The 13,407-nt window shown below is 44.6% G+C and overlaps 1 protein-coding gene across 1 annotated transcript in view; it reads right to left on the bottom strand.

The window, feature by feature from the left end:
* Positions 1–9,927, bottom strand: part of LOC311115142 (uncharacterized protein) — a gene marked incomplete at its 5' end in the record, with an annotated part of 45,748 nt that extends 35,821 nt beyond the window's left edge. Inside the window, 2 exons of the mRNA XM_084190348.1 lie at positions 9,322–9,392; positions 9,908–9,927. Of these exons, the coding sequence (XP_084046474.1) occupies positions 9,322–9,392; positions 9,908–9,927 (91 nt within the window). The remainder of the gene's footprint in view (positions 1–9,321; positions 9,393–9,907) is intronic.
* Positions 9,928–13,407: the final 3,480 nt, after the last annotated feature.

Below are 13,407 nucleotides of genomic sequence, written 5' to 3'. Positions count from 1 at the left end.
AGAGCCAAGTGACTTGGTGTATAGGGAGAAAAGGAGAGGGCCTAGAACTGAGCCCTGGGGGACACCAGTGGTGAGAGCACGTGGTGCGGAGACAGCTTCTCGCCACGCCACTTGGTAGGAGCGACCGGTCAGGTAGGACGCAATCCAGGAGTGAGCCGCGCCGGAGATGCCCAGCTCGGAGAGGGTGGAGAGGAGGATCTGATGGTTCACAGTATCAAAGGCAGCAGACAGGTCTAGAAGGACAAGAGCAGAGGAGAGAGAGTTAGCTTTAGCAGTGCGGAGAGTCTCCGTGACACAGAGAAGAGCAGTCTCAGTTGAATGACCAGTCCTGAAACCTGATTGGTTTGGATCAAGAAGGTCATTCTGAGAGAGATAGCAAGAGAGTTGGCTAAAGACGGCACGCTCAATAGTTTTGGAAAGAAAAGAAAGAAGGGATACTGGTCTGTAGTTGTTGACATCAGTGGGGTCGAGTGTTGGTTTTTTGAGAAGGGGAGCAACTCTCGCTCTCTTGAAGACGGAAGGGACATGGCCAGCGGTCAAGGATGAGTTGATCAGCGAGGTGAGGTAGGGGAGAAGGTCACCGGAGATGGTCTGGAGAAGGGAGGAGGGGATGGGGTCAAGCGGGCAGGTTGTTGGGCGGCCTGCAGTCACAAGTCGCAGGATTTTATCTGGAGAGAGAGGGGAGAAAGAAGTCAAAGCATAGGGTAGGGCAGTGTGAGCAGGACCAGCAGTGTCATTAGACTTAACAAACGAGGATCGGATGTCGTCAACCTTCTTTTCAAAGTGGTTGACGAAGTCATCCACAGAGAGAGAGGAGGGGGGGGGGAGGGGGAGGGGGGGGGGGATTCAGGAGGGAGGAAAATGTGGCAAAGAGCTTCCTAGGGTTAGAGGCAGATGCTTGGAATTTAGAGTGGTAGAAGGTGGCCTTAGCAGCAGAAACAGATGAAGAAAATGTAGAGAGGAGGGAGTGAAAAGATGCCAGGTCGGCAGGGAGTTTAGTTTTCTTCCATTTCCGCTCCGCTGCCCGGAGCTCTGTTCTGTGAGCTCGCAATGAGTCATCAAGCCACGGAGCTGGAGGGGAGGACCGAGCCGGCCGGGAGGATAGGGGACACAGAGAGTCAAAGGATGCAGAAAGGGAGGAGAGGAGGGTTGAGGAGGCAGAATCAGGAGATTGGAGGGAGAATGATTGAGCAGAGGGAAGAGATGATAGGATGGAAGAGGAGAGAGTAGTGGGAGAGAGAGAGCGAAGGTTGCGGCGGCGCATTACCATCTGTGTAGGGGCAGAGTGAGTAGTGTGGGAGGAGAGCGAGAGAGAAAAGGAAACAAAGTAGTGGTCGGAGACATGGAGGGGAGTTGCAGTGAGATTAGTAGAGGAGCAGCATCTAGTGAAGATGAGGTCAAGCGTATTGCCTGCCTTGTGAGTAGGGGGGGACGGTGAGAGGGTGAGGTCAAAAGAGGAGAGGAGTGGAAAGAAGGAGGCAGAGAGAAATGAGTCTGACATGTTACCAAGGTAACCCCATTACCACCAGACAGGAAGGTATGACCACTCTGACATGTTACCAAGGTAACCCCATTACCACCAGACAGGAAGGTATGACCACTCTGATATGTTACCAAGGTAACCCCATTACCACCAGACAGGAAGGTATGACCACTCTGATATGTTACCAAGGTAACCCCATTACCACCACACAGGAAGGTATGACCACTCTGACATGTTACCAAGGTAACCCCATTACCACCACACAGGAAGGTATGGCCACTCTGACATGTTACCAAGGTAACCCCATTACCACCACACAGGAAGGTATGACCACTCTGACATGTTACCAAGGTAACCCCATTACCACCAGACAGGAAGGTATGACCACTCTGACATGTTACCAAGGTAGCCCCATTACCACCAGACAGGAAGGTATGACCACTCTGACATGTTACCAAGGTAACCCCATTACCACCAGACAGGAAGGTATGACCACTCTGACACATATATATATATATATATATATATATATATATATATATATATATATATATATATATATATATATATATATATATATATATATATATATATATATATATATATGCCATTTAGCAGACGCTTTTATCCAAAGCGACTTACAGTCATGCGTGCATACATTTGTGTATGGGTGGTCCCGGGGATCGAACCCACTACCTTGGCGTTACAAGCGCCGTGCTCTACCAGCTGAGCTACAGAGGACCACATGTTACCAAGGTAACCCCATTACCACCACACAGGAAGGTATGACCACTCTGACATGTTACCAAGGTAACCCCATTACCACCAGACAGGAAGGTATGACCACTCTGACATGTTACCATGGTAGCCCCATTACCACCAGACAGGAAGGTATGACCACTCTGACATGTTACCAAGGTAACCCCATTACCACCACACAGGAAGGTATGACCACTCTGACATGTTACCAAGGTAGCCCCATTGTTACCAAGGTAGCCCCATTACCACCAGACAGGAAGGTATGACCACTCTGACATGTTACCAAGGTAACCCCATTACCACCAGACAGGAAGGTATGACCACTCTGACATGTTACCAAGGTAACCCCATTACCACCAGACATAATGCAGATAGACACTGTATCTGTATCAGCTGGGAATAACAATGAAAGGTGAAAAGTGCACATTGTTATATTATATCTTCTATGGTTTTATGTAAAGGGTTGTTTATTCTACATGGACCTGTTACTACATTTAAAAGTGATCAAAACACTTACAAATTCAGCAATTGCATTCTTCTCATATTACTCTGTAGACTACTGACCTATTCAAAGCTTCCTCCGACATCTCACCATACATCCGCCTGTAGTTATTGAACTCAACCTGCAGGAGGTTTGTTTGCTGTGATTGACTGGGGGAAACAGCTGCGGGCAACGTTCTGACAGATGTTGGTGGCAAGGACACAACCAAGAAACACCCACACTCCCAAGCCAACGTTTGGCTTCTGCCTCATTTCTTGAGGCGCAAGCCAAAAAAAGAGGCCAAATAGAGAGTGCAGTTCCCCTTTAAAGGGATAGTTCACCCTAATTACAAAATGACGTATTGGTTTACGCTGTTAGCAGTCTATGGACAAGATATGACAGCACTCCACGCTTTAGTGGTGTTTAACTGGCCACTGTTTCAATTGCTAACTTTTTAGCATTTGTAGCATAAATCCAATTCAAGTCAATGGTACCTGTATGAGCATTTTCACACTTCATGTCCAAATCATCCTAAAGTATCAAAAAATGTATTGTGGAACTGTATTAAGTTACTATCCCTTTAATATTCAATATTTTTCCACCTAATAGCAGGAACAGACATAAACCAAACAACTTCAATGACTAATTTCTCTGAACAGGTGAAAATAACCATCACCAAATCCACTGGGGATACATTACATAGTATGAAGAAACAATACTCCAAGCCGCCCAACAACCAGTTGATACTGATACTGTATACTGGTTGTTGGGCGTGGGTGGTCTGCGGGTGGTTTTTATCACACTTTCTTGGGGATTCCTCATGTCTTACTCATTGGTAGAAAAAAGTTTGGTTCAAATCGGATGTTGGGTATTATATTTATTGAATATTATTATATGAATCCTATAAATTAAAATGGCCAAGTTGGGTGCAATCAATTAGCTTAATTTATCAGAGATCAAATATATTTCAACAAAATGTTGCAGGAATGCTTATCTTACCTGTTTCTAACTGCTGAAACAATTTCAGAACAATCTGAGATGGTGGGTGTCATGGCATGAGGATACATGCACTTTGCTTGTGATGCTTGGACCCTATGCTAGGACCCTAGGTTATTCTTGGACCCTTGGTTAAAATCAAATCAAATGTTATTTGCCACATGCGCCGAATACAACAGGTGTAGACATTACCGTGAAATGCTTACTTACAGCCCTTAACCAACAATGCATTTATTTTTTAATAAAAAAGTAGAATAAAACAACAAAGTGTTGAGGAAAAAAGAGCAGAAGTAAAATAAAATAACAGTAGGGAGGCTATATACAAGGGGGTACCGGTGCCGAGTCAATGTGCGGGGGCACTGGCTTGTTGAGGTAATATGTACATGTGGGTAGAGTTAAAGTGACTATGCATAAATAATTAACAGAGTAGCATCAGCGTAAAAAGATAAGATGGGGTGAGGGGGGGGGGGGGGGGGGGGCAGTGCAAATAGTCTGGGTAGCCATGGTTAGCTGTTCAGGAGTCTTATGGCTTGGGGGTATAAGCTGTTGAGAAGCCTTTTGGACCTAGACTTGGTGCTCCGGTACCGCTTGCCGTGCGGTAGCAGAGAGAACAGTCTATGACTAGGGTGGCTGGAGTCTTTGACAATTTTGAGGGCCTTCCTCTGACACCGCCTGGTATAGAGGTCCTGGATGGCAGGAAGCTTGGCCCCAGTGATGTATTGGGCCGTACACGCACTACCCTCTGTAGTGCCTTGCGGTCGGAGGCCGAGCAGTTGCCATACCAGGCGGTGATGCAACCGGTCAGGATGCTCTCGATGGTGCAGCTGTATAACTTTTTGAGGATCTGAGGACCCATGCCAAATCTTTTCAGTCTCCTGAGGGGGAATAGGTTTTGTCGTGCCCTCTTCACGACTGTCTTGGTGTGTTTGGACCATGACAGTTCGCTGGTGATGTGGACACCAAGGAACTCTCAACCCTCTCAACCTGTTCCACTACATTCTTGTTATACTAGGACCCTAGGTGATACTAGGACCCTAGGTGATACTAGGAACCCAGGTTATACTAGGACCCTAGGTTATACTAGGAACCCAGGTTATACTAGGACCCTAGGTGATACTAGGACCCTAGGTGATACTAGGAACCCAGGTTATACTAGGACCCTAGGTGATACTAGGACCCTAGGTGATACTAGGAACCCAGGTTATACTAGGACCCTAGGTTATACTAGGAACCCAGGTTATACTAGGACCCTAGGTGATACTAGGACCCTAGGTTATACTAGGACCCCAGGTTATACTAGGACCCTAGGTGATACTAGGACCCTAGGTGATACTAGGAACCCAGGTTATACTAGGACCCTAGGTGATACTAGGACCCTAGGTTATACTAGGACCCCAGGTTATACTAGGACCCTAGGTGATACTAGGAACCCAGGTTATACTAGGACCCTAGGTGATACTAGGACCCTAGGTGATACTAGGAACCCAGGTTATACTAGGACCCTAGGTGATACTAGGACCCTAGGTGATACTAGGACCCCAGGTTATACTAGGACCCTAGGTGATACTAGGACTCTAGGTGATACTAGGACCCTAGGTGATACTAGGAACCCAGGTTATACTAGGACCCTAGGTGATACTAGGACCCTAGGTGATACTAGGAACCCAGGTTATACTAGGACCCTAGGTTATACTAGGAACCCAGGTTATACTAGGACCCTAGGTGATACTAGGACCCTAGGTGATACTAGGACCCCAGGTTATACTAGGACCCTAGGTGATACTAGGACTCTAGGTGATACTAGGACCCTAGGTGATACTAGGAACCCAGGTTATACTAGGACCCTAGGTGATACTAGGACCCTAGGTGATACTAGGAACCCAGGTTATACTAGGACCCTAGGTTATACTAGGAACCCAGGTTATACTAGGACCCTAGGTGATACTAGGACCCTAGGTTATACTAGGACCCCAGGTTATACTAGGACCCTAGGTGATACTAGGACCCTAGGTGATACTAGGAACCCAGGTTATACTAGGACCCTAGGTGATACTAGGACCCTAGGTTATACTAGGACCCCAGGTTATACTAGGACCCTAGGTGATACTAGGAACCCAGGTTATACTAGGACCCTAGGTGATACTAGGACCCTAGGTGATACTAGGAACCCAGGTTATACTAGGACCCTAGGTGATACTAGGACCCTAGGTGATACTAGGACCCCAGGTTATACTAGGACCCTAGGTGATACTAGGACTCTAGGTGATACTAGGACCCTAGGTTATACTAGGACCCTATAGGATCCTAGGTGATACTAGGACCCTAGGTGATACTAGGACCCTAGGTTATACTAGGACCCTATAGGATCCTAGGTGATACTAGGACCCTAGGTGATACTAGGACCCTATAGGACCCTAGGTGATACTAGGACCCTAGGTTATATATACTAGGACCCTAGGTTATGCATAAACCTTCTTACTCATAAAGTTATACTCCAACAACACATTGCTGTCACCCTTTTTATTAACTCCAGTTGGGGTTCGGACATATATTCAAAACACCCTTTGAAACGGACAACTTATTTAAATATCAACTGTTAATAGAAAAACTCCCAGGCTAAAACGTGAACTCAACTTGAACGGGGAGCCGAGCAGCATCATTTCAGTTTGAGAGAAAATATATTATTTGTTATACATACAAAATACTAGCCTGGGTACCAGTCTACTTATGCTTACATTCCACTCCTTGTACACAGTACCAGTTTTTCTAATTCTAATATGTCAAACATGGCATAGAGAATGTTAACACAAAACAGGTCTGGATTTCATACTAACAGCATACCCACATTTGTCATTTAGAATGAACTGGTCATGGTGGTAAGATTGCTGACAAGTCTTTAAAACCAGAGATCAAGACACGCCTGATCCAATGCCTACCGATGGCCCCAATGAGAGGAAGTTCGGCTATATATAGAGTTCTATTTCCAGCTGTTTGTCTTCGGTAACTTCAGTCACCTGGTCCCAAATCCCTCCCTAGAACTGCCAACATGGAAAGGAGACGGCCAAAGGGGCGTGTGTTGGTAAGTATTTGGGACGGACTGATTGTGTGGTACATAGGGATTCCCTGACAGAGACAGGCTGAGTTTGTGTCTCCGGATGTTTCTTCAGACTGCTCAACTGGGCTTTATCGCACAGGATGATTAGTACTATGTGTCTCCTGATGTTTCTTCAGACTGCTCAACTGGGCAAAGGCTTTATTGCACATGCGGCACTGGAACGGTTTCTCTCCTGTGTGGGTCCGCTGGTGGTTTTTCAGGACATTCCCGTCAGCAAACCTCCTCCCGCAGTCAGGGCATTGGTACGGCTTCTCTCCAGTGTGGATTCGCATGTGGCTATTGCAGTGGCTCTTACTTGTGAATCTCTTGTCACAGTAAGTACAGCGGTAAGGCTTCTCACCCGCATGAATCCGGAGATGAAGTTTTAAACTCCCTGCCAGAGAGAAACTCTTCCCACACTGAGGGCAAAGGTAAGGCCTCTCTCCAGTGTGTTTCCTCTGATGAACAATTAAGTTACCTTTAGTGGAGAAGGTCTTGTCGCATTGGGAGCAGTGGACCCGGCTAGAGTGGGTCCGTAGGTGATCCTTTAGAAGAGCCTTGGTAGAGAACTTCTCCCCGCAGTGGGCGCATGGAAGAGGGTCTTGATGCCTGCGGATGGGACCCAGTGTCTCCCCCTTGTGGTTCTCCTGGTGATGCCGTTGTAACGTTTTTGTATGACGAAACTTCATCCTGCACACCAAGCAGTGGTAAGGTTTTTCTTCTGTGTGAGTTCTGATGTGTTTCTTTAAATTTCCACGATCATTGTAACGGTTTCCACACTGAGGGCAAACGTACGGTTTCTCCTCAGAATGAATTCTCAGGTGTCTTTTAAGACTGGCGGCCACAGAGAATCCCCTTCCACATTCCAAGCACACGTGTGGATTCTTCAGAGGATCACTTGGCGGGTGTCGTGTTTTTGTGTGTGATTCCAATCTTGCTGCAGTTATGAAGCTCTTCTTACATTGACCACAGCGGTGAGGGTGGTCTGTGTGAAAAACTTCCCGGTGATATTCAAGGCTTTGTTTTCCAATGAATTGCTTCCCACAATCTGAGCAGAGGTAAGGTTTCACTGTGGGGGTCGCTGTGTGTTGTTTAACAGTGTGAGATCTCATGTGTTTCTTTAAGTTTCCAGTATCATTGTAGTCTTTCCCACAATGAAGGCAAACAAACGGTTTCTCCCCAGTATGAGTTCTCTGGTGTCTCTTAAGATTGCCGGCCTGTGTGAATCTCTTTCCGCATTCAGAGCACATGTATGGTTTCTCTCCAGACAGACACAGTAAGTGTGTTTTCAGATTGGAAGCTTTGACAAAATTCTTCCCACAGTGATCACAGATATGGGAGCTAGGACTGTCTCCTGAGAGGGTTTTGTGTTGTTCAGCATTAGACGAGCTGTAGGATTTCTCTCCTGTGTGTGTTGTCTTGTGTTTTATACGGCCACTGTGCGCCAGTGTTTTCCTGCAGTTGACCAACCGAACAGACACCCTCTTCAGACCGCCCAATAAGGCCCTGCCAGGAGAGGCATGACCTGTGGACTCTGGAAGAGGGGAGGGGGGTGGTGGAGGCTTGTCCTGGAAATCATAAAAATAAAGAATCAAGGTGAGCAACACTCTCATACTTGTCAAGGAATTTTGAAGTCTCAAAAGGTAGCCTAGCAGATAAGAGCGTTGGGCCAGTAACCGAAAGGTCGCTGATTCGAATCCCTGAGCCAACTAGGTGAAAAATCTGTCAATGTGCCCTTAAGCAAGGCACTTAACTCTAATTGCTCATGTAAGTCGCTCTGGATAAGAGCATTCTGCTAAATGACTAAAATGTAAACTTTTAAAAAGGTGATCTCAAAGCTCTTTCCTTATTTCCTATCATCTTTGATTACTTGGCCTTCTTAAAATAAATTGGAGGATAAAGTCCAAGAGGAGGAACCTCGGATATTCTCCTTCAATGCATTTATAAAAAGAGGTTGAGGAATCAAGGAAAGACTGTTGAGAAACAAAACCCTTTCTGACTGGGAAATACTCACGCAACTCTCCCTCTCCTCTGGTGTGTGCCTCTCTGGAGCTGACTCCACCTCCAGTCCATTGCCAGGCAACCTAGCTCCTCCCTCTTCATTCCATTCTTCATCATCACATTGGCTGGGATGCAAGGGCTCTGCTGTCAGTCTGTTGCTAGGTAACCAATCCCTGTCCCCCTTGTCGCATTCTTCATCGCAGTCATCATCATCATCATCATCATCAGACTGGCTGGGACTCATGGGTGCACTGCTACCATCCTCCTGTATCCTCCTGATGTCCTCTTTCAGATGGAGTAACCAAGACATTCCCTGCTCCTCTGATTTCATTGCCTCCGTATTGTCCCACATTTCCTCCATGATTTTACGCCTTAATAAGCGATGATTCATTCCTCTAACTTCGGAGCCTTCTATTCCACAACGTTCACACATGTAGCGTAAATTGTCCTCAGTTAAATTCCATAAACTCTTTTCGATTTTGTCCATCAACGTTTCCTTCTCTGAACTGAGTGGATTCATATTGTCCTGTTTGCGTAGCAACAACAACAATGCAGTCAATGGCAGGACTTTAGAGTACCTGGAAGAAGAAAAAAAGACATATACATAAAAAACACTCGCATCTGTAATTAAATGTCATTATTAGTTGTGAGATCAGCCTGGAACGTGGCCATTGCTCTGTTATCTCGAATTAGCTGGCTAGCTAGTTCCTTAGCTATTCTAGTCATGTTCTGTAAGGGACCCAAATCAGTTAAATCAATTTACAGCACCTATAATCATTTTCAACTTGAACTTGCACCAATGTTTGGGACGTAACTAGCAAGCACAATAAACCTTACAGTCCACACTACAACAACTATAGCTTGATAGCGGTGTACAAAGCAGCTAACGTTAGCGTAGCTAGCTAGATCAGCGTGTGCTAATGTAGCTAGCTATCCATGTGGAACTAGCTAGCTAACGACTACATGGTTCTGGCTATACCTATCTACAAAGCGAATACAATTTCGCTATATACGCATACGAAATACCTGATTACTCTTAATAACTTTTATTATATCGTCTGTGACTTTCCTTCCGATGTGTTCTAACCTATACCATTTGACCTCCGGCAACATGTCGATGGTGTCACTTCCGGTATGGCAATAAGAAAACCTTCAAAATAAAAGCCCTTATTTCAAGACTAGACATTTCCTCAAACCTTCACACCAACTCCATCCCTTCTCTCTCTTCCGAGGAATGATATAGGGAGTTATAAATGTACTACCAGACAGTAGAAGCTCCCCATTAAATGACCGAACCAATTTAACAACAATCCCCTGTTTATTAGGTGGACATTTGTATTTGCATTTATTATGGATCCCTATTAGCTGCAGCCAAGGCAGCAGCTACTCTTCCTGGGGTCCAGCAAAATTAAGGCAGTTATACATTTTAAAAACATTACAATACATTCATAACAGATTTCACAACATATTAAGTGTGTGCCCTCAGGCCTCTACTCTACTACCACATATCGATAACACAAAATCCATGTGTACCTGTGTGTACAGTATAGTGCGTATGTTATTATTGTGTGTTTGTATGCATGTGTCTATGTTTGTGTTGCTTCACAGTCCCCACTGTTCCATGATAAAGACAACACAAGGCATGTGATTACAGTCAACACTAGTGCACTGCCAGAAGCTGTACCTAGGACCAGTGGTGAAAGGATATTCAATTTCTTACCGGTATGAGACCTACCATGTCTTTTTACTTGTCTATTCATATCATTACATATAGATGCATAGAGTACATAGAGCCTTCAGAAAGTATTCATACCCCATAACTTATTCCACATTTTGTTGTGTTTCAGCCTGAATTCAAAATGGATGAAAACAAATATTTCTCACCCAGCTACCCCATAATGGCATAGTGAAAACATGTTTTTATTAATGTGTGCAAATTTATTGAAAATGAAATACAGAAATATCTCATTTACATAAGTATTCACACCCCTGAGTCAATAATTTGTAGAAGCACCTTTGGCAGTGATTACAGCTGTGAGTCTTTCTGTCTGCTTTTTTATATATTTTTTACCAATCTACCAATAGGTGCCCTCCATTGCCAGGCATTGGAAAACCTCCCTGGGCTTTGTGGTTGAAATTCACTGCTCGACTGAGGGACCTTAAAGATAATTGTATGTTTAGGGTACAGAGATGAGGTAGTCATTCAAAAATCATGTTGAACACTATTATTGCACACAGAGTGAGTCCATGCAACTTATTATGTGACTTGTTAAGCTAATGTTTAATTTAATTAATTTGTAAAAATTTCAAAAAACATAATTCCATTTCGACATTATGGGGTATTGTGTGTAGGCCAGTTACAAACAATCTCAATTGAATAAATTTTTTATTCAGGCTGTAACACAACAAAATGTTAGCAGTGTGGTGCCAGGACAACAACCTCTCGCTCAACATCAGTAAGACCAAGGAGCTGATCATGGACTATAGGAGAGAGGAGAGCACGCCCCCATCCACATCGACAGGGCTGTTGTGGAGCGGGTCGAGAGCTTCAAGTTCCGTAGCGTCCACATCACTAAGGACTTAACATGGTCCACACACAACCGCTCAGTCGTGAAGAGGACACGGCAACACCTTTCCCCCTCAGGAGGCTGAAAAGATTTGGCATGGGCCCTCAGATCCCAAAAAAGTTCTACAGCTGCATCATCGAGAGCATCTTGACTGGCTGCATCACCGCTTGATATGGCAATTGCACCGCTCCTTGACCACAAAGCGCTACAAAGGGTGGTGCAGAGAGCCCAGTACATCACTGGGGCCGAGCTACCTGCCATCCAGGACCTCTATACCAGGCGTTGTCAGAGGAAGGCCCAAAGAATTGCCAAAGAATCCAGCCACCTAATTCATAGACTTTTCACTGTTACCATCCGGCAAACGGTACCGTAGCATCAGCTCTCGGATCAACAGGCTCCGAGACAGCTTCTACCCCCAAGCCATAAGACTGATAAATAGCCAGACTGATAGTCAGTTAATGGTACCTGAACTATATGCTGTCATGACCACGAGAATGTTATTTTGTTTGTTATTTTGTGATGTCATTAAAAATGTTATAAAGGAAATACTGTAACTTGGAAAGTATACCCACTACATAGATGAAGTTTCCATACTATTGGTTGTAATATGAAAAATGATGAAAGTGTTTTTGTTAAGAGAGGGATGTGATTTGAGAAGTTATAAGAGATGATTGTTTTCCAAAACGTTGCACAGCGAGTAATCACCGCCCCGGAGGGAGGTCAGGGAGTGTGCCAGCCTGCTGGAACCGCCCCTTTCGAGCAAAAGGTATAAATGATGGGTTACGAATTAACACATTAGACCAGAAAAACATGAAGCTGCAGCTGCGCGTTTAAAATGGTTTGAACTTTGAATCGATAAACTCACCTCCCGGACAATCACTGGTACGGCTGATTAGCTGTCGTAAGTAAAGTATCTTTGAAAGCGAATTCAAGTTGGATCATCCTGTTACTCTGCTCAAAATATAATATTACGCTACTCTCATCACCCCACTGGGGAACCATGGATACGGCTGGCTAGCCTATTTTCAAAGAAGCATCTTCAAGACCGAATGGAAGGAAAATCAACTCTGTAGTTCTGTTCAGGACTACACGACAAGTCACCGGACAACTAGGAAGAAGGACAACGGGAGAAGAGTTGTTGGAACCATTTCGGACAATCAGAGCCTTACAAGCGTGTCGCGAAAGGGCCCAAACCCCTTTCCAAGGCTGCCCCGTTCACAGAGAGATCCCCACGTAAATACATTCATGATTTCTTGCTCAAAGCGGGAGGCGGTTCGTATACAAAGTATATGGTTACTGTAGGTGAGAGTAGTTTTCTGAATGTGGCAACGTTAAGTGTCTCAGTCCCGCGCTCTCCCTCTCTTCTTTAACTACGTCCATGTTGTTGTCATTCCACTAGGGACCTGTTTTCAACATATTAAGTCTCCAGTCAATAACCGGTGCAGAGTGTGTGTTTATCCTGTGTTCCCATTTAATTAGCTAGTAAATAAATAATTAAACCAATTTGTGTAGTACTGAATCATAAGTAAGGCTCGGTTTTTTGCAGATGCAAGGAGGATACGACTGTTCAGAATGATGATATGATACGAGGTTATGATTAATAAGTTGACTGTTTATAGATGTGATAGGTAAAGCCCTTTTAGAGTTTAATTCAGGAGATGGTGACTCTTTAAAGAATCGCTCTCGTGGTGCCCCAGATCCTAATGAGTTAATTTTTACATGATTAATTTAAAATCGGGTAACAATTAAACATAGTTAGTTAATTAGAGAAATAACAGTCTTCGGATTAATGTTAAAGTCAAGTCACGACAATGCACTAATTCTATCTCGCACTGACCCTTTGCACACTCACTAGACTATATATACACAGCATATACACACTCACTAGACTATATATACACAGCATATACACACTCACTAGACTATATATACACAGCATATACACACACACTACACTGTCACTCCCACACATTCACAAACACTACATACGCACACATACTAGTCACTTTACCCTGCCTTCATGTAC

The sequence above is a fragment of the Coregonus lavaretus genome (assembly GCF_964263955.1).
Source record: "Coregonus lavaretus genome assembly, contig: HAP1_SCAFFOLD_200, whole genome shotgun sequence".
Lineage (NCBI taxonomy): Eukaryota > Metazoa > Chordata > Actinopteri > Salmoniformes > Salmonidae > Coregonus > Coregonus lavaretus.
The sequence above is the reverse complement of the archived record's forward strand: the minus strand, read 5'-3'. Positions and strand labels throughout refer to the sequence as shown.